The sequence below is a fragment of the Gobius niger genome, assembly GCF_951799975.1.
Source record: "Gobius niger genome assembly, chromosome: 11".
NCBI lineage: Eukaryota > Metazoa > Chordata > Actinopteri > Gobiiformes > Gobiidae > Gobius > Gobius niger.
Window position 1 is genome coordinate 18956432 of NC_136862.1, and position 21705 is coordinate 18978136.

Sequence of the window (21705 nt, forward strand, 5' to 3'; positions counted from 1 at the left end):
TTTAATCAGAAGTGATAGGCCTATAGAAGGTTCAAATAAATAGCCAAATAGCCACTTTTATCATCTGTTTTATGGTTGAATAATAAATCTTATGTCACAACATTAAAAAAAGTGATTTCCCTCATTTTTAAACAGCATTGATTGTTTACAATTTAAGCACCGGTTGACCTAAATTAACCAGTTTGTCAATATAAAGTGTATTCTCGTCAGACGCACTGAGGATTCTCTGCAGTAATTCCATTGATCAATAAGCAGATCAATCAGATTGCCATTATGGGGATGTGCTTATGCCGCGATCAATGAACCAAACATAGTCTGTCATTCAAATGCATTGTTTCCCCAGCTGATGGCCGCCATTGATCATTTGGTTTTCGAGCTGATAGTGAAGCGGGATTATAAAATAAACTCAGAATATACTCTATGTTCCGTTTCAAAATTTATTGATGACTGCGCATTACATCAGAAAGCAGCACAATGAAGCTACAGTGAATGAAGAAATAATTCTGGTCACCTGCTCCGTTCCCATGGTAGGGGCAAACCTCTTTGGAGAAATGCAAATTACAGTACAATGGTTCAAGATACAGTAATCACTACACAGCAAGGATTTATGATTTCACATTTGGCAAGATGATGTTTGGTAAAAGGTTTCTTACAATCATATAACCCTGTGCAAATAAAATAGAGATTTCTCAGACATAAAAACACATTTTCTTGTCACATACAAAATCAACAAACTGGAGAAGCTTTACAGTATTCACATCGAATAAATAAAAGCAACATTTCTCCCTTTGACTCCTTAGGCCTACGCTAATAGTGGTTTTCCCTCATTTAGTAAAGTCCGACTGAAAACTGAAGTCCCAGGATAAGCAGTAGTGTAATCACAGATACGCCCAAACGGCATCCTGCTCCGGAAAACACACATGAGAGAAAAAGTCAATGAAGATAACAAGGAGTGATGTCCAAACAACATGAACCACATTAACACCTACACCTACAACCATTTAACGTGCCTATTTTTGGAACACTTACCAGGATCCATAGATATTGTTTGAAAAGAAGGATGTAAATGTCTCATTATTTTGGAAAACAAAAGTTACCGTGTGCGGAGACCTGTGCAGCTGAAAAAAGAAATACAATAAAATAAATATTATGCAAAACTGATCAAAAACATCTTGGTATTGCGGACATAGAGATGAGCAGTACCTTGAATGGTGTAGGTGGTCTCCATGCCCGCGTGTATGTGGTCGCTTACATGGCAGTGCAGTAGCCATGTGCCTGGGCTTTGAGAAACCATCTCCACAGTCTGGAAAGTCCCGGGGAAGAGGTCGAACACATCGGCACGATGCACACGGTCCGTCTGAACAAAATCAAGTCAAGTCCATGTTAAACCTTGAGAATGTCCAATCTCATGTGATCACAGATGCTAAACAAGATTGGGCTTGGTTTAGCAGCAGGATGGGAGGCTATGTGCGTACTTGAGGTGTTTTGAGCAGATTTCTGGGCGGGTTTGAGACCTGGCAACATTGGTATAGTGTGTAGTGTGGGACAACAGATGCAGAAGTAGCCCATTGCAGCGACAATCTGGTGTAAACATGCGTGTATTCCTTTGGTCTTAGTTTTGTCCTGTGTAGATTTGGTTACCTCCTAACAAATTTTGTACCTGCTTTCATCAAGGTTTGGACGTTTTTAGTTTAATGCATTTCAGTCCAGTATTATTTCAGTATTGTCTCTAAAGTTATAACCGTTCTGAAAAAAGCTTAACCTGCTTGTTTACCTTGTATGTGAAAGTCTGAGCGTGGAAGTGAACCGTGTGCATGTCCACCTCGTTACCCATTCCCAGCAGATACCAGTTCACTCTCTGGCCCTCTGTCATCACCAGGCCTTGGAGGTTCCCGTACACCTGACCATTAATCCCTTTAAAACACACACATTGGTACAATAAAATGCAAATGTATCAGTCATAAAAGCACCATTTTATTTCCTTTATGCATTTATGTATTACTTAATGTAACTGTGATAGATATTTTGATTTTTTCTTCTTACTATGCTGCCCTCTGTACTGCCTGAGTAAAACAAGGCTTGGAAAAAAGTAGTTACTGTTACTAGTACAAGTGTGAGAGGGAAGAATCCATAACCATTACTGTCTAATTCATGCACCAAAATGGCCTCTGTATGTTGCAAAATAAGAAATTGTGTAAACAGCAAGTCTGGCCAAAAATGTGAGTCAACTTTCCCTTGGTAATAGTGTGTTTCCGCGTTGTTGATGTTTCTGAAGTCGACTTAACGATCAGCTAAAGTGCTTTTTCGTCCACTGTAAATCTTACATTCCTGTGTACGTCAGAAGTGTTAACCCCAACCGTGCCTCTCTCCTCTGAGTTCTTACCGTGCATCATGTTGCTCTCCTCAAAATCTCCATCTTTGGCAAAGTCGTCAGGGTCAACTCCCAGGAATGTCCTGATGTTGTCATCCAAATACCACGATTGGTTTTCGTCATGAACCATAAAGAGAAGAGCGAATTCTTTGTCCACATTAACCATCTTTCTGTCAGGTGTTAGTGTCCCAGGACGACAGACCACCAATGGTCCAAGGAGGCCACTGTACATGTCCTGAAGAGAAACACAACTGATGTAAGACAATGTTCACCTTCACTTACTTTTGAAACACAGCTATACAGTAGAAATAGTTGATCAATGTTATTATTTTCCAAGAAATGTAATGCCAGTTTGAAACCAGTATCAGTAGTGATAAGCTACTGTAGCCAGGGCTGCAACGGTAGTACTGGAGGAAACATGGCCGCCAATCTGGGTTCAACATCGTCTCCAACCACCACTTATCACTCACACCACATTAGTACAGTCAAAGGGGAAGAACTGTTTTTCCAAGGAACACAGAAGCAAAATTAATTGGTAGGAATTGGGATCGAATCACCAAAGATTTTCAGTAACAAATTACTACTACATAGTAATGTGTGATACAGTCTTATTATCCTGCAACCACCACGAGATCATAAACAACTTTGACTGATTGTAATTTAAATGTGAAAACTGGTAATATGTTGCACAATTCTTCTCAAAACAGCAGCGTACTTTACTCCACACACAAGCACTTGTTACCTTAATAAAATCCACCGTTGAATAGTAAGCATAGGTGATACAGTCGGGATCTGAGGCCCCTGGTCCGGAACTTGGAGGAATGTCCCAGGTCATCTCAAGTACGTACCCTGAGAGACAAACACGCACAGACTTTTGATAAGATAGAATATTATAGTGTCAGCCATTTCAGTCTTACTCCGTACTTTGTAATATGCATGTCAGAATGTGGTTTGTATTTTGAGCTCTACCTGGTTGCACATGGATGTGTGACCCGCTTGATCTTATCCCCTGTGCCGTTAATGAATACGGCCTTGTGGCTTTGTTCTTGAATACAACATTAATCGTCTCTCCAACCTCAGCTTTTATCATGGGACCTAATAGAAAGGCAGAAAAAAACATGCAAAAAGTAGGCTGATGAAATAATACTTATCTCAAATGAATAGGTCTCACCCAATAGTTCCAGGTGCTTCTGGCTCGGTGACCTCCTTTTCCTGAATCTAAAAGTCTCATCTGTGTACTCTCTGTAAACCACCTTCTTGTATCGGGAGCCAATTCTGTTCGGTCCTTGCTCCACAAATATACTTCCAGGACTGGACAAAACCATAAGCAATAAGTAATGCTTCCACAATTTCGAATAAATTACAAAATGCACATCAGGGGTGGGTTAAATTAAGTTGATCAGAGGGAGTTCTTTTAAAGATGAACTGTCTGTGTAATATGTTTTTGAGAAACTTATATATTCCTTGAGTCATATTCATCGAAGCTACTCCCATTTCTATACCTAACCAGTAAAAAAAATAAAAAGGCGGTTTCTTATGTCTTCATACATTTCATACATTCGGTTGATGCCATTTTCCTTGAAACTTACAGTGTTTATGTTGAGTCAAAGTTGCTGCTTGTTATGGTAATATAATAGTAATATAATCAGGTGTTATGGTAATTTGTCCTCTGCATTTGACCCATCCACTGATGCCGCAGGGTCAACCGCAAGGAGCAGGGGTCAGAATTACCTGGCTGGAGGATTAGCCTATTGTGCATGTTTTTGGTTGATCACAACACCATGAAATAAATTAGGCATGTGTCATATTTCCATTAAATGACCATAATTACTATTACCTTATAATCACCATGTTAGGCTATTACTGTGTTGTAAAGTAAAGCTCTACAGAATTACTCTTTAGTTTATTCCTGCCTTTCTATGACCCCATACGCCACCCTATAGCTGCCCACTTCAATTATTACTACTTTTGTCGTGTACCTGTCTTTTAACGTGCCGTGATGTTTCTCCAGCTCCCACTCTCTCTTTGGAGAGTAATCCCACTCGATTTCTTCAGCACTTACAAAATATTGCACTGTTTTCTTTGGTTTCTCTTCAATTGAATTGAGGGAGTTTCCACTGCACTGCTTGACTTCATACTGCTGCCTCATCCCGGCCGAGTAGTGGTCTGTTACTCTGCAGCTCACTTCGAATACACCTGCAGTTTCAAAAGCAGGAAGCAAAAAGAAATCAATGTCACTCCACCAAACCAAATAGCAATAAAGCATTTTGCTGTAAGTATCTGGTATTTTCCTTCATTGAAAATACAGTATTTGCACTTTGGCCAGTATAAGCTCTTAATAGTTTAACTTTGAGAAAGATCTATGGGAATTCTCAATGGAAAATCTGGTACCCAGAAGTGGTTTTGAGGTGGGTGTTGAGCTCCTTTGTTGTTATGGAAAGAATAATTGTCCAGCTATTGAAAGATTAGTTTGCTCATTCAATATCGATTAATAACTTATTAACTTTCCTTATCAAACCTACATGTAGAAATAAACTGCATGTTACCTTTTGTACTGAAGCTGTGAGACTCCCTATTGCTAAACCTCTACATACCCTCTTAAAAGCTAATCATAAATCTTACAATAGAGTTACTGTAAATATGGCTATGGCCTTCACAATTGAGTATGTTTCCTGTTGTGTTCCACCGAGGGTCATCTGAGTATGGTTGTAGAGCTTCTTTCAAACATATTCTGAGTTATGTTTGGCCAGCGATTGTGCGGGGGCATGACTTAACATAACAGCACTCACCAGGGGTGGTTGGCTGCATGTCGACGGTCGCAGTGGTGTGAGGAAAGAGGCTGAGCGTGTCCCGAGTGGTGCTCTGCCTCTCGAATGTGTTCCCTTCAAAATAAACTCCATGGAGGTCCACTTCAGTGCCCAGACCTAAGGTGTACCATCTGACCCGGCTCCCTGCGCACATCTCCAGCCCAGGAAGGTTCCCATACATCAGTCCATTTACAGCTGAGAGAAGATGAGATTCAAAATATTGAGTAATAAAAGATGTTCTGCTGATATCTTTAAATGATGACAAAATTATCCAAATCCAAACATCAGTAATAAGTAAACTATATATTTTTGTTTAGGCAATTATTAAGACAATTCAGTCTGTTTGAGGGAGTGTCATGACCGTATGGATAACCATTTTGTTTCTTGCAGTCTGACTGAACATTGTTTTTGCTGATTTCATAACATTCTGTAAATTCTAAAAATGGTGCAACCCAAACATTACCGTGCATTTTATTGCTTTCAACAAAGTCCTCATCATCAGGATCTGTCATAATGTTGCCAAATCGGTTGATATTTTCATCCAAATACCAGCTCAAGTTCTCATCCATGACAGAAAAGAGAAAAAAAAACTCTTTGTCCACGTCCGTCTGTCAAGATAGACCCAAAGCTTAATAACAGATCATAATAATATACTACAATAATAATACAAATATAAACTAATAAACATCTCGACTACTACAAGTCTTGTCATTGAACTACTAGCACTGATATTAATTCTACTACTACCACTACAACTGCTTTACTGTATAGGTAAAAGTAGTACCTGGGATCCATTTGCTGTTAGGGATCCTTTTTTGCAAACCAACAGAGGCCCCACTAATCCAGAACTGGTGTCTTTGGGAGAATCAGTTGCAGAGAAGTAAAGGTAAGGGATACATGAAGGATCTGATGCAGACGGGCCTTCGAACACCTGCCACGTGTAGGTGAAACTCTCGCCTGGACCAACATGAGAGCCAGGCTTGTCCACTCCTACAGTAGAGAATTGTACTTTAATTACATCATTATTTTGTTAAACACAGTGCAACTTTTGACATACTACAAATAATTTTCACTTGTGTACATGGTACTGGACATCTTTAATTGTTATGTAAGCAAACTATAAAAAATTCAGTCCTAAAACTGTGGTTTTTGACCTGTGGCATGTGACATTATCCGCTTTTTTATCAGTAGTTCATGTTTCATGTCACCCAATTACAGTCACCCAATTACACCAGAGCAATCTCAATATCTCTGGAAGTCTAACTTTCTGAACTACTGGCTAAGACAATTGGTCAGCAGAACTGCCCGTTTTATACAACAGATATTCCTATTCCTTACTGAACCGTTTTAGGATTAGGTCTTCGACTTCCTCGAAATGACTTTATTGTTTGTCATGTGTTTTATCTTACCATCTTTGTAGCCGGCACCCTCAGAGCTTTTCCCATAGTGAAGTCCATGAGGCAGGATGCTGTAGTTTCTATCAGCCAAATTCTTGAATATGATTTTGAGGGTGTCTCCTTCCTCTGCTCTCAGAACAGGACCTGAACACAGCAGGAAAAATAGCAAAGGTTTTTTTTTTTTTTTTAACACACAGTAAACCCACAATACACAGTAAACATGCAGACACAGTTCTTACCCAGGATTCCCAGATGTCTGTTTTCAGCAGATTGGGCTTTTTTAGTGGAGAAGGTGTCATCTGTGTACTCTCTGTACACCACTTTAACATACTGACCGCCAATTCTACCATTTTCTTTGCCAAAGAATGCCTCTGAAGCACTGAAAAACAAGACGATTGGAAAAGCTTTACTGTAACAATGTGTGCAGGAAGTTTACTTCAATTTTATCCAAACAAAACTGCAAAACAATTGAGTCATCTCAGCGTTTATTTTCACCACCAAAAACTCAGCTTCACCACAAACCAATGACTTTGTCCAGACACAGAACACTGAGCACAAACTACACAAACACACAGTGAAGCCACTTTCACAGTCAATGCTCCACGTAATTAAGCTCTACATATATTATACTATGTAAAATGACTTTGGGGAAACCAAAAACAGATGTTCCACAGGGAACTGGTGTCTCGTGCCTTTACCAGTAACTGTGGAACTTAGGTGGAGTCCTCAGTCCAGTTCACAGCCTCCACTATTCGTTATTTGACAAATTTTCCTAAATCATTACATGTGAGGATACTAAACCCTACTTGAATAACAGCTCCCACTGGTACAGACTCTTGTTGTGTCATTGCAAAAGTATGATCTTAAAGTTACTTAAATGAAGAATATTTGACCTTACTTGCCTGCCAGTGGAGTACGTTTGTCAAGCTTAATGCATGGCATTACTATCTAATTTATTTTTTATTATTATTGTATACTGTACATAATGGCTTCAGCATTTCAAGTTTGAAAAGAATATAGACGTTGCTGTTTCCGGTCAACTGCTTTCCACTGGATGAAGTGCTCAGCAAGTCAATACCAAGTTATTGATTTTTGGGGAAGTCACTTTTTGGTGTTTGGGGAACAAAAAAAGAGAAAAACTAAAAACAAGGCACTCCTCCCACATCATAATACTCTATTTACATTTTCTAAAATTGTGCTGGGCTTGTATATATCAAAATCTCTTAAAACATATCGCTGCTTTCTTCCATGCGTATACTGGCTCCAGCAAGACTTTGTCAAGAAGTGAGGACCTCTTTTATAGAGGAGTGAAATCAGGACATCTGGTGACCTGAGGGAGTGAGGACAATCCGTCCTAACACCTGAGTGCCCAATTCCTCCGATATAAAAGGAGACAAGTTTCTGGTCCTCATTTCTTGACAAAGGCTTGTTGGAGCCGATGCAAGTGGAAGAAACAAGCCCAGTATAATAAAGGCTTTTTAGAAAATGTTAACAGAGAACTATGATGTGGGAAGAGTGCCTTGGTTTTTGTTTTCCACTGTATATTTGATTCTTCAATCACAATAATATGCTGTTACCTATTGTCAGTCAATGAAACATTAGTGATCAGATCTCTGCCTGAGGGGCCGTAATCCCAGAGCACCTTCTCGGCAGCCAGGTAGTGCGTCCGAACCAACCCGGAGAGAGAAGTGGGGCTGACATCACTGCCACATGACTTCACCTCATAAACGCCCTGCATCCCCGCTAAAACAGAGAGATATCGTACATGGGATTGCAATCAATGGTCAGGCTGTACTCTAGGAATTATGAAAGATAGAAAAGTCTAAGGGTCAGTTTTAATGGGACAATAAAACATGTATCTTGTTCAGAGTAGTTAGAGTAGTAGTTTAGTTTAGTCCATGTTTTTCGAATGTTGGCATTTTTAGCATTAGTGAGTGTGAGCATAAAGATAAATGGAGAAGTCAGAGTTAAGTTTAAGAAAATCAGCACAATTTACAGAGGAAGTGAGTCCAGAATGAACTTTGAACACGTCACGAGTTGTGACGTGTTCAGGGAGCTGTGGGAAACCTCATCATTGCATTGTTTGATTGACAGCTTCACCAAAATGCCTACATTTCTTTCAACAACTCAGCACAACAGCTTTTAATCTCAGAACAAAGACTAAACACAAATGCAGAGATCAGAGGTCACGCTCAGGTCAAAGGTGACGTGCCCTACCCTGCAAGTGGTCATTAACCTGGCAAGCCAGAAGCCACTTTCCCCTCGCCTTTGGGACCATCTCAGCTGCTGTAAAAGTGGCAGGAAAAAGACTTAAGACATCAGTCCGGTGTCCACGATCCAGTACTGTGTTCCCGTAGAAGAAGACAGAGTGGATGTCCTGCTCGTTGCCCATGCCAAAAAGATGCCACGCCACTGTCCGGTGTTGGCACAACTGGAGACCGGGCAAGTTGCCAAACATGTAACCATTAATGGCTGCCAAGAGAGAAAGATGATTAAGAAAGATGTATTACATTATTTATATTAGCATTGGAAAGAATTTCAGATATGGAAATGATATTGTGAAAGGATAAGTCAGTCTAAATATTTGACTTGAAAAGGTTTCAAAACATCCTCATGTCACCAGCCCAGTTAATGGAATTTGAAAATCTTAATTCCTGAATCACTGAAAGCTAAAACAAACACACAAATGACTTTTTTATTCCCTTGAATTATTATATTATTATTAAAGTTCTTTCTCACATAAAATGAAAACTTCACAGTTTTTGTACCAATCCCCTTCAATTTTAGACGTTGGTCTATTAGCTAATAATGCAGGTGATGTGTGCAAAAGACTTGGACTGGGCAACTTCCAACGTTTGACTATAATTACATCTGTTAAACCAACAAGTTCCAGCACATCCTCACCATGCATTAGGTTTGACTCAATGAAGTCTTCATCTTGGACATCTGGTGGCTCAGTCAGATTCTGCATGTTGTTCCTCAGGTACCAGCTGTTATTTTCATCCACAATGTGGAACATCAGAATGACGTCCTGATCCACATCATTACGAGACAAATCATCGTTTAGGACTCCTATGAAGATGAGATAGTTACACTGTTATTAGGGCTGCTCGATTTTTGGAAACAAAAATCTAATTGATATTTTCTTTCTGACAAGTGTTCAATTGCAATTAAATATGCGATTTTAGATTTGTGATGTTTTGTTTGTTCAGAAAAACAAGATTCAGTTCATTGTGTACATTTTAAACATATCCAGACACATTAACATTTGATCTGAATTTGATCAAACATTTGAAGATCTGAAATATGGACCAATTCAAGAATCACATGCATTGTATATAGTGCTTGTATGTAAGGATATTGAAAAAAAACTGCAATCTTTGCAAGCTAACTGAAAGCATTAAAATTGCAATTTGGATTTGATGGTGATTATTTATGTAGCCATAAGACATTTTTTTGTAGACTACTAGTGATAATGTGTCAATGCATCATACCTTCCTTGCAGGTGAGGAGAGCTCCAATCAGCCCTGAGTTTATTTCTTTGGGAGCATCTATGTGAGAATGGTATACCCAAGTCAGGCAGTTGGCATCATCATCTGTCGGAGCAAACTCAGGTCTGACCTCCCAGCGATACGTGTAGCTTCCTCCAGGGGGCACAGAGTCATCTGCCTTTAACTTCCCAGAGGTACCATCTGGATAAAGCGCACCTAAAGATTGTAGTTGTAGGAGTCAGAGTTAATACTACAACCAAAAGATCAAACTGCATTATATGAATTAACAAAAAACTAATTTCCGGACCAGTAAAGGGTGACATTGTGCAGCTCTGTTGTGCTACATTGTACTTTCCTTTAACTGAGGAGAATATTTTGCAACACATTTCATAGAGTATGCCAGAATCCTCATGCTCTACTGTCAGTAAAAGTGAAAACAAACATTTCTTTTGTTTCCCTGTTATCTGAACTACACATGCCTTTTCCCCCTCAGTGACACAGTTTCCTCTTGATAAAACCAGATTTTGAAATTCGGGAATATCCATTACAAAATCTTGAAAAGTCACAGAAATTGGGCAATAGAGGATTTCTTTTTGCAAGATTAAAGAGAATCTTAAACCTTTCCAATTTACTTTGTTGAACAAAAGTGCAGCCTTGTTGACACTATCTATCAGAGAAATGTGAAGAATGCTATTTGCGCTCCACTGTTGCCTTGTGTAGTCGAGAAAAGCACATACCTTCTGCATCTTTCTCATAGAAGACTCCATGCGGATGGATTGAGTAGCTCCTTGTTGCAAAGTTTTTCAGATGCACCACCATTACATCACCCACTTCAGCCCTCAGTACAGGACCCAGATAACCCAGCCACTGTGGACGAGCAGTGAGCTGTTTGTATGTGCCATCAGTGAATTCCCGGTACATGGCCTTCTTGTACATTTTTCCGATGCGATCAGGAGCATCCTTCAGAAACACAGACGCTTCCCTAGAACAAAAGAAGAGTATATTAAAGTCAGTAAGTTTAAATGTTTTACAGTTTTACAAATGTGATGAATTGCGCATAATTGATTGTCTAGGCCTGCAGTTTGAAGTTATATTAAATATTTTTTTTCTAAACTAATCAGAATCCCCTCACTTTGACCAATGAGACAAGCTTTTCCTGTGAGCCGGCCTGTCAGGTCCAATCAGGACTGAAGGTGGACAGAGCTTGATCGTTTAGTTCTGGAAGTTCTTGCTCTCCTCATTTGGTGAACTTGCAAAGTGGCTTTCTGGTCCAATCAGGAGGAGAGGAACTTAATTGCAAACTTACAGACTATCACTTTAAAACAAACTTATTGTACATGTCATGAATGTAGCTGAAATAATGTATCTATTTAATAAGATTCTAAATTTGACATTTCATTCTCTTTAATTTTTTTTCAAGCTGCACATGATCTCAGTGTCTGTATTCATCTACACTCACAACAGTTTAGAATTGGTTGCACTGTCTGTAATGACATAGTATTTATGGTGTACAACAAATTGCATCACGTTACAGCTGTGTATCAATTAGACACCAGATTATAGGCTGTGGTCACTAACAACCTGCCACTGAAGCAATTGTGCTGAACCATCAGTGAGTGGACGAGGCAACACACTTCATTCAGTGCAGACAGTGTTGACAATTCGGTATGATCAGAGTACTTGTAATGGAGTTCAGTTTACAACACAAATGACTCATTCACTGCTATGCTTACACAAATCTCGCAGCACATGTAAGACAAGTTATCAGCAACTACTGTGAACTTGTTGCAAAAAAAAAGAAGAGAACTTTTTGTCCAGTAAGCCTAATTGAGATTTGTTCAAGGTAAAAAAATAATAATAAAAAAAACTCTGTCAGAAGCAGGAATATCTGGTCAGAGGTCCCCGCTGACCAGATATTCCTGCTATTAAACTTCTTTGAAATGTGCACTTTTCAGACATCAAGAATACAGTGCTAGTGTGTGGGTATAATAGCCAGGCAAATAATACAGTGTTATTATATTTAATTCAATGAAGAAAAAAACTGTAAACAAGATTACTCATCACTGTCGATGTCTTGGCCATTGAGCAGGTTTTTTCCACTCGGCGCGTAATCCCACAAGTCCTCCACGATCCCCACATAGTACACCCTCTCCCTGCTGCTCTGTCCCGCCGCTGCGCACACGAGCTGAAAAAGCAAACACGTCCATAAGACCCTGACTGTCCCAGCCATGTTATTTTTTTTTTTTAGAGGAATGCTCCCTGAGATGAGCACATTCAAGAAGACGATGAAATCATGACAACTCCGGGTAACTTCTTCATGCGTCACGGCAAACCAGCAGCAGCCCACGACACTTATGAAACTCAAAGCACAACAGTTGGCCCATTCAGAGGGACGACCGCCTCCTGTGGGATCAGACAAGAAGGGATAATAACTGCTCAATCTTCTCGTACTATTTGTTAGAGGACATGTTTCCGAACCCCCCCCGGGAAATTAAAGTAATCGCTGTACTTATCCGAAATGCAGACAGCAGCACCTTCAATTGTTGCTCCTTATTCTCAGGAGACAAGAGCGCGGCTGATCGGCTCACATCACTGCCGGTTTTAATCAATGAGAAAGAGAATGAGACCCTGAAATTCAGCCTTTTAAGATAAACAGACAGGATGGTTTCTAGTTGAATTCACTTTTATAGACCTGTGTATGAATTGAAACCAAACGAGTAAGACATACGGGGTTACACTGACATCTACTGTCAAACGTCAGCAACTAAGTCACTTTACGCGTGAAACGTGTGTGAAATTCAGTGCATCATAAAGCACATCGTCTTGTCAAAGTGCACATGAACACGAGAAGTCGGGTGGGTCTTAAAAATCTGTTAGTTCGTTTGTGCTGTACAAAAAAATAAAGAAAAACAAATGTTTGTGCTGTTACCGTTTTTGAGATAATTATTGTTTTATGGTCAGATCTGAGGTCACCCTGTCCACTATAAAGCTCCAAAACAGTGTCAACTGTTTAGTCTACGTCTGTTCTCGTTTGTGCTGTAAAAAAAAAAAAAAAAACTTTTGAGCTGGTTCCGCTTTTAAACTATTACAAGCTTTAGAGCCACGCACGTCCTCCTCTGAAGCGCGCGCTTGTCATTGGCATGCAAAAAAAATGATCTTCAATATCTCAAACACGTTAACAGCACAAGCACATTTTTACGGCACAAAAGAGCACACACATTCTAGTTTTTAATAGGAATTGTGTTTTTGTGTCCGGTTCACGATGGTGATGAACCCAAAGTCCAGTAGCCTACTTAAAGGTGCCTTATGCAACTTTTTATGTGGAAAAATAGTTGATGTTTGTGCAAATTTGACCTTGTCGTGACCCAGCGGCTTTAAGAGTGGTCAGCATGGCGTCTTTACTTTCGATCACGGTGGTCTTTGCAAGGCTCCAGGATAAATTGTTTTGTAGGTTTTCTGGTGAGAGGGTCCATCAGTGGTGAAAACCTTCCAAACAGTTAATCCTGGAGCGTCCTAGAGGCCACTGTGATGGAAAGCAGTGGTTCTCAACCTTTTGGAGCCGCGACCCCCATTATAACAGGTAAAGGGGTTTGTGAACCCCCACCCGGGCTATTGTTAAATAGTGGAGATAAGTTCTCATAATGTTGTTTATAGGACCGCATTTTATTTTATTTATTTATTTCGTTTTTATTTTTTTTTATTTTTTTTCATTATTACTCTAATTTTTTTAATTTTATTTTTTTATGTCTTTTCATTTTTTATTTTTTGTTTGTTTGTTTTTTTAAACATTAAGCCCCGGTTAATGTTTTTGTTGTTGTTTTTTGTTGGGGAGGAGGGGAAAAAAAAATCCTTTGTTGTAACTTGTTGTTCTGACTTGTCAATAAACAAAAAGTAAAAAAACAACAACAACAAAAACAAAGAAAAAAAACAAATGGCTGAAATAAAATTCATGAAACTACGAACAAATAATGACACTCTGGTACAATAGCAAACACATTCTACAATTAAACATTAGATTATATGCTAATATTATATGTATATTTTATCTAAATGATCTGGCGACCCCCCAAATTTGTCTCGCGACCCCTATGGGGGTCCCGACCCCCAAGTTGAGAACCACTGATGTAAAGTAAAGGCGCTATATGCTGACCATTCATGCTGCCGCTGGCCTACTACAAGGTCAAATTTGCACAAATACCAACTTTTTTTTCTTCACATAAAAAGTTGCATAATGCTACTGGACTTTAGCATAATGCTAAAGGCTACTGGACTTTGGGTTCAGCACCATCGTGAACCTGACCACCCATCAGACATCATTTTTTTGCGTGCTGTAAAACATTTCGTCTATGCTTTTATCGTTTTTGAGATAATGATCCTTTTTATTGGTCAGAGAGGTCACACTGCCCCGTATTTAAATATTACAAACTTTAGAGCCTTGGGGTTCTGCTCTGCCTTGATATCTATGGCTGTGTCTCTCTCTCCTTCTCTGAGGCTGGCGCGCGCTAACACACACTGCATGAGAGAAGAAGAATAAATAATCATCATCTCAAAAACGATAACAGCGCAAACTATTATTACTATTTTTTTGCGTAGCACAAACGATACATTGTCTTAATATAAATTTGAGTTTGATTGAGGGCCAGCTTCACTCAGGTCCAATCCACCTCTCCTCCAGCACGTGGACGCGCATGAAGGCGCGCGCCCTGCTCCTCGCAGTCACCCCACAGTCATGGCTGCCCTCAGTAAGATTCCGCACAACTGCTACGAAATTGGCCACACTTGGGACCCTTCATGTGTGCGCTCCGCGTTGGATGTGACTGCAGGGGCGTTGGAGGTCTCCTTTAAAATTTACGCCCCTCTCTACTTGGTAAGTTTTGCATTTAGAAGCTTACACGCTGAAGCTAAGCTATGGTTAGCAACAAGAGCTAAATAACAGTAGGCAGGACAGCCACATCAACAAGCCTTGTAATGTTAAAGATTAGCAGACAAGTCGATAACCTGCGGGCCCGGACACAGATTAAAGTTCACACATGCTGCTGATGTCAATACTACTTCATGCAACGATGTTATTACAGGAAATACTCACAAACATGGACTTATGTTCCCATAACATGGACAGTTGGGCTCGTGGATTGAACTGCACTGAAATTGAGCAGTTTACATTCTTATTCTTTCCCCAAAATTCCCAATTTTACAGTTATGGAAGTTCAAAAGGAGTAGAGTGAAGCTAGAAAGCTTATCTATGCCCCTACCCCGTTTTCAATGCAATATTTAAGGAATCAAACAGTTCTAACTTTACTTTGTAGCTCCTTTATTTTTTAAAAATTCGGTTATTTTATGCTGCTCACCTAACCCTGGTTTGTCCTGACAAAACGAAATAAAACAAACAAACGATGGGCACACATTTACACCATTTTCATTCATTACTCCTTAAAGGTTGGTCCATAAAATTGGCATAAGAAGCCACTTTTTCCTGAAAGTGCACTAGGGATCCCTTCTTGTGGACCAAATGTAAGGGCGCCTTGACAGCTAGTTGCCTATGCATTGCAGATAGCAGCGGTGCTGAGGAGAAGGAAAAAGGATTACTATTTAAAAAGACTAATCCCAGAGATACTTCAGTCTACCTCTTTCCTCACTGCCAATGGAGGTCTGTACATAGTCTTCTTCTGCATTCTCAGGTAAGACAACATGTACAATAACTTTTACAATGATTTTACAGTGTTTAAACGGTTCACTTCAAAAATACTCCTTGCTGATAGTAGGGCTGAAACAACTAATTGATTACTAAAATAGTTGTGACATGACAGTTATGTATATTGGATGAAAACCTAGTTTGTTTTTTAAGTTAAGGTCTGCAGTGTTTTGTACATTGTAAATTTAATAAATATCTGTCTTTGCCTCGTCCAATCAGAAAGCAGAATTAGCACAAAGAGCCTCCTACAAATGTTTAAGTTTACTCCATCAACATGTCCTCAAGCGGCGCCACTTTAGCTTTATGTGGTCAAAAAAATGTAATTAATACAATTTCCATGCACCTTTCACAGCCAAGCGATTCATCGATTCATCGTAAAAATTATCGGTAGATTAATCGATTACCAAAATAATCGTTAGTTACAGCCCTAGCTGATAGACATCTAAATGTTTGCAGAAAATACAGTTTCACCAGCAACTAAGGACCATGTCATGATAAGATTAGATTGTTGTTGTTTTTTGATGCAATGAATGGATGACAGGCTGAAGGGATGCTGTGCTTTTAATATTTTACAGTGAGAGCTTGTGTTAGTGAGAGGGAGGTTGCTGTTGAGTAGGGCTGCATAATATATCGCCAAAAATATTGTATCACAATATGAGGTGATTCATATCGCAAGATGACACTAAAGTCATCCATCTGACTGAAATCAACACATTTCTAAAACAAAAAACAAAAACAGTTCAGTTTCAGTTCTAATTTTCCTAATGTAGTTGCATTTTAGCCTTGTTTTGACTGTTTTGAATTTGCTGAGAAACATGACAAGTGTTCAACTTGAAAGGACATACAATCTTGAAACGGTTTAGTAAAAATATTGCAATAATATACTTCAATATTTCACACCTATATTGCATGTTTAAATATTTAAATATCATGCTGCCCTGCACTGCATGCACTGTTGAGAGGAGTGGAACCACTGTGCAGGTTCCGAAGAAAAGTGATGTGCTTGAGGAGTGGTGCGTTGTGCTTGCCTTACTCCCAAGCCTATGTTGGACTTAATCATTTATTGTTGGAATATAATGTGTATTTTGTTTTCACAAGCACATCATCTGGATGTCATTGTCTAGATACCCGTGTATCTAACTATATTTCAAGATTTAAAGAACCTACTGTACCTGTACTTTTAGGAAACTTTTGGGTGGTTTTTACTCATGGTCTGCTGGGTTTGGCTCAGCGCTACCTGCCTCATACATTGCCATTCTCCTGGAGCGCAAGAGCAGGTGATATTTTTGTTTATACATCTGTAGTAATCATGTGTTATGATTTTTCACCAACATGTTTATTTTGGTGTCTTTCAGGAGAGGCCTTCTGACTATATACATGGCAAATCTGGTAAGTGCTGCACTTTCTGTTTCTGTTTGATACAATGTGTCTGCAGTGTGTAACAATGTTTTTTATTGTCAGGCCACTGAGGCACTGTTTCGTATGGCAGTGACAAGAGGCATCGTCCAGCCACTCAAACACGGAGAAGTAAGTACAAAGGTCACACTTGACCTGACTGTGTCATCACTAACTGTTATATTAACATCAAACCCTAACCGCCAATTGATGTTTTTTTTCTTCTCTGTTTAGGTTCTTTTGTTCTGCATAACAGCATCATTGTATATGTTCTTCTTCAGGTCAGAAAAACAGAAAAAGTGTGAATCTCAATTTGAAATAACATACAAATAACTGAAATGTGATACTTTGGTTCTAGGAGGAAAGATGGTCTTAAAGGTTTTGCTTTTTCAGCCTTGAAGTAAGTCAGTAGATTTTTTTTAAACATTTATGTCTAAGATCATCATTGCTGCTTTATTTCTAGTGCTGTCAAAAAAAAAATCATCAGATTAATCACACTTTGATTTGATTCATTGTGATTAATCACAGTTAATTTTAATGTGATTATTATATGAATTATTAATAAATGAATTTAAGCATTTGGGCACAATTTATCAACGAACTTTGCCAAATAACTGACAAATAAGCCATAAGTGAAATGCCAATTGAGAACATTTTAATTCAAGCCAAGGAAATTAGTTTTTAGTACCGGAAAGGAATGTGGACACATGCTTTGGGTAAATGTGCCAGAGCAGTTTGCTTGGGGCCAGCTTTAGCCTGTAGCTGCTGTTGAAACTAGTTCTGCAGCTGCAGAACAACATAAACAGCCAACAGTGCTTTTTGTAAAGTAGTTTGGTGAAAGGTTTTGCCAAACTCTTTTTCAGGGCGCGCTTGCTATCATTGTCTTGTGCGCTATACAACGGCTATGAAGAGCAATTTCTTCTCTGCTCCGGCTTACAAACATCCGCTGTCCATTTGTGCAGGGATGACAGCATTTATACACAAAGCTGGTGGTGTGAAATTAGCTGACCAGCTGAACTGGGCTGTGATGACCTGTCTGGTTTTCAGGAAGCCGGAATATGGAAGCGTCTGAGGTCAAACACATGATGTGATTAGTTTGCGTTAAAGTCATGATTAATGCCTTATTGGTTTTGGATCAATCGCACAAGTAAACGCGATACATTTGACAGCCCTACTTATTTCCTATATTCAAAAAAAATAATAAGGAAAAAAAACTTGATCTTTGTTTCCCCATTTTTCTTTCAAAAGTCTCAATGTATTTTCATGGACTAGATTCCAACTGATCTTTTATGTAATCGCACATGAATGCAGATTCATCGTTGGGAAAGAGGAGATCCCATCACATCCAGCCATTGGCGACCACAGTCACTCGGGAGACCAGGAGAGGCCCGCTGCCTTAGAGACAGTGGATCCACAGCCATCAGCACAAAGATCTGTCCCCAGGAAAAAAACTCTAATCACCTACACCAGGGAACTGCTACAATTAATGTAAGTTAACACACCTTACTTAAAACAGCGTAATTATCCAGAGTCCCATGCTAGAAATGTATTTCCTCTTACAGATGCAAACAAGGGCCAAGACACAGATGTTGCAAGCATTACCATGACAACTGTATCTCCTACTGTGTCAAAGTATGGCTACAATAATCTTGTAATTGAAATGTTTTTTCTTCTGTATTCTGCAGTATTACTGTGTGTTTTCCTCCTCAGGGTTTCATCAGGATGTTTAGTATTGGATATCTGATTCAGTGTTGTTTAAAAGTGCCCTCAGCCTTCAGACACTTGTTCTCCAAACCGTCACGTCTGCCATCTCTTTTCTACAACAAGGAAAATTTCCAGCTTGGAGCTTTTCTGGGCTCTTTCGTCAGTATTTACAAGGTATGTGGTAGATGAGTCTTACAGGTGTTATATCAATAGTTTGTGTACTATTGTATAAAAGTATTACCTCATCACTTACATTTTAGGGAACAAGCTGCCTGTTACGCTGGCTGCGCAATATTGATGATGAGCTTCACGCTCTAATTGCCGGTAATGCCCACTAAAGTATGTATACAAAATATATAAATATATATATAATTTATTTTTATTTTTATTGCCCTTTAGGATTTTTGGCAGGAACATCAATGTTCTTCTACAAGAGCACATCAATATCTATGTACCTCTTCTCAAAGCTGGTTGAGGTAAAGGAACATTTGGGGTCATCTGTCAAGACGGGTTCGAAATGAAGAGTGCAAACAAACTGGACAATTGCATATAGTCATTGGGGCATGTTGCACCATATTTACAATTTCAATTGTGTTACTACATTAGTGCCCTCAATCTGATTTGTAAATGAGAGAACGCTGCATTTGTTAATAATGCATAAATTACTGCTGCTTTTCATATTCAAAATGATCCAATCATTTTGAATTACCCATAACCACAGGCGGTAGTACTGTGTATATATATATATATATGTGTGTGTGTGTGTATGTGTATGTGTATGTGTATGTGTATGTGTATGTGTATGTATGTGTATGTATGTATACATACACATAATGTGTGTAATGTAGGATGTCTCATGCACCCCTCCAAAAAGATTCCTTTCACTATTGGGTCATAAATTAGACTTTTACGCACAGTTACTCAGTACTCACTCAAGAAACAATATTTTTGATTTGATTCTCTTACTTCTACTTGAGTAAATCAAAGTGACAATACTCTTCTTTTTTGCCACCAGACGATGTACTTCAAGGGCATTGAGGCAGGCCGGTTCCCCTACTTTCCTCACGCAGATGCAATCTTATACGCCATCTCTACGGCTATCTGCTTCCAGGCTGTAAGAAACTCTAATATAATTAGTCATAGCCAACATCTTTGATTAAATACATTTTACTACATTCATATCTCTCCTTCAACAGGCTGTTATGGAGGTACAGAACCTCAGGCCATCATACTGGAAGTTCCTGCTTCGTTTGACTAAAGGAAGGTACGGGTGTCTTCTTTGTATTCAACATTCACATTTGGCATTTGTTATATTCTAATTTTATTTGGATATTTGTGATCACTCCCTAGGTTTGCTCTGATGAATCGTATGGTGTTGGATGTGTTTGGAACCCAAGCTTCCAGAGATTTTAAAGGCTTTATTCCCAAATTGGACCCAAGATACACCGGAGTTGTCAGCCAAATACTCCCCCCATGAGAGGAACCCAGGCTGGGATGACCTAAGACCAGCATTTTCAAGTGTTCTTAAAGTTGCTTCAAAACCCGACGGATTGATGGTGTGGTTCACGTGACACCAGGTGATTGTAACAGACTAGTTACACTAAGATCATGGTAAAACCCATGGTTGGCTAAAAGCAAGAAATGCAGCATTAGACAATATGCAGTTAACTGAAATCTTTGGGGAGGATTAGCTCTTGAGATAATGTAGCATTTTTGCGAAAGCGCTAACATTACTTTGGGAGTGTGTTGTTTGAATTGCCTTTAGGACTATAGAGACTATAACAAAACCTCAGAAACATATATCTACTTAAAACGAATTATTTGATCAATATTGCCCTTGTGCACATCATGTGGTCATGATGTGTGTGTGTAAACCATGAAAACTTGTAAACATTTTTATTTCTGAGCAACTTGAAATCAAAAATGTAAGGATTACTTTTAAGTTTTTTGTGTTTTTTGTTTTATTGACTAATGCATTTTTTTTTATCTCCATTTGTTCTTATTCTAATATTAATTTCAGTACATATAAATGCAAACCCAACATATGATTACAGACATAAAATGAAGGAGATCAGTTTCAGCAAAAAAAATCACAATAGTTAGTTTTTCTAGTATCTGAAGTTGAACACTCAACAAGTTTGCTGCTAAATTATTAATATGTTCTGAGGTCCACTGTCTACGTTGATGCCGTCAAGAATAGAGCACAGTACAGTTCTGTCATCTCTCATTTCATTATGTGTGTTCATTGTCATTTTGCTTTTAAGATAGTTTCTGTCTTAATTATGCGTAAAGATGTAACTAAATAGATGTAAATACAGAACCGTAGTTTTGAATAAACTAATCCAGGTTTATAGCTTCAAATAGTTCATATTTCACATTATTGTACTCACGACCGTCTTCGATTACCAGATGTTTTTGCACACAGTTCACCTGAATCATTCATATGAATATTGAATAATTTGTTTACAAAAAAATATATTTTCAGCTTTAGACACACATTACCTCCGCACCAGAAGCCATTATGATATAAAAAACTAAACAAAAAAAATATGCAGTGTGTATTTAAAGATCACAACACCATCAAATGTGACGTCAACTGAAATGTCTATTAAAAAAATGTATCAAGAGAGTTGTGATTACTACTTGATTTTGTTTGCATTTCAAAGTAAAAGCTTTTCAAAACTATACAGCATTGCAGCACGTAATTTGTATTTTATTTCCTCTCTTAATTTTTAAGATGACACTATAGCTAATACGAGGAACAGTGTTGGTAGACGTCTTTTGAAACCGATAACTTAAAAACATTTTTTATTTTATTTTATTTACTACATTGAAAGATATTGGCAGG

General features: G+C 38.7%; 2 protein-coding genes across 2 annotated transcripts; one reads left to right on the top strand and one right to left on the bottom strand.

Moving 5' to 3' along the window:
• Positions 1-394: 394 nt before the first annotated feature.
• hephl1b (hephaestin-like 1b) lies at positions 395-12489 on the bottom strand. The gene is made up of 20 exons (XM_079566642.1): positions 12124-12489; positions 10804-11048; positions 10070-10282; positions 9480-9647; positions 8793-9047; positions 8153-8318; positions 6815-6954; positions 6588-6719; positions 5963-6168; positions 5642-5786; positions 5161-5373; positions 4351-4567; positions 3543-3682; positions 3341-3466; positions 3114-3220; positions 2384-2606; positions 1775-1914; positions 1204-1357; positions 1098-1118; positions 395-902 (listed from the first exon to the last, which is right to left on the bottom strand). The coding sequence occupies exons 1-20, from the start codon at positions 12294-12296 to the stop codon at positions 829-831; spliced, it is 3258 nt and encodes a 1085-aa protein (XP_079422768.1). The 5' UTR covers positions 12297-12489; the 3' UTR covers positions 395-828.
• A 2274-nt stretch (positions 12490-14763) lies between these two features.
• On the top strand, positions 14764-20648 carry tmem135 (transmembrane protein 135). The gene is made up of 15 exons (XM_079566206.1): positions 14764-14933; positions 15617-15744; positions 16943-17035; positions 17114-17147; positions 17220-17285; positions 17388-17434; positions 17512-17553; positions 18465-18641; positions 18716-18785; positions 18864-19031; positions 19118-19181; positions 19257-19333; positions 19873-19971; positions 20054-20121; positions 20208-20648. Exons 1-15 carry the CDS (start codon positions 14796-14798, stop codon positions 20332-20334), a joined length of 1398 nt encoding a protein of 465 aa, XP_079422332.1. The 5' UTR covers positions 14764-14795; the 3' UTR covers positions 20335-20648.
• Positions 20649-21705: the final 1057 nt, after the last annotated feature.

Coding starts and splice junctions, on each gene's coding strand:
- hephl1b (XM_079566642.1), bottom strand. CDS start 12,296: ATGGCTGGGACAGTCAGGGTCTTATGGACGTGTTTGCTTTTTCAGCTC. Junction 8,319..8,792: donor GGTTAATGACCACTTGCAGG/GTAGGGCACGTC, acceptor TCTCTGTTTTAG/CGGGGATGCAGGGCGTTTAT. Junction 3,221..3,340: donor ACACATCCATGTGCAACCAG/GTAGAGCTCAAA, acceptor TTTGTCTCTCAG/GGTACGTACTTGAGATGACC.
- tmem135 (XM_079566206.1), top strand. CDS start 14,796: ATGGCTGCCCTCAGTAAGATTCCGCACAACTGCTACGAAATTGGCCAC. Junction 19,032..19,117: donor CTTTCGTCAGTATTTACAAG/GTATGTGGTAGA, acceptor CTTACATTTTAG/GGAACAAGCTGCCTGTTACG. Junction 19,972..20,053: donor CGGCTATCTGCTTCCAGGCT/GTAAGAAACTCT, acceptor CTCCTTCAACAG/GCTGTTATGGAGGTACAGAA.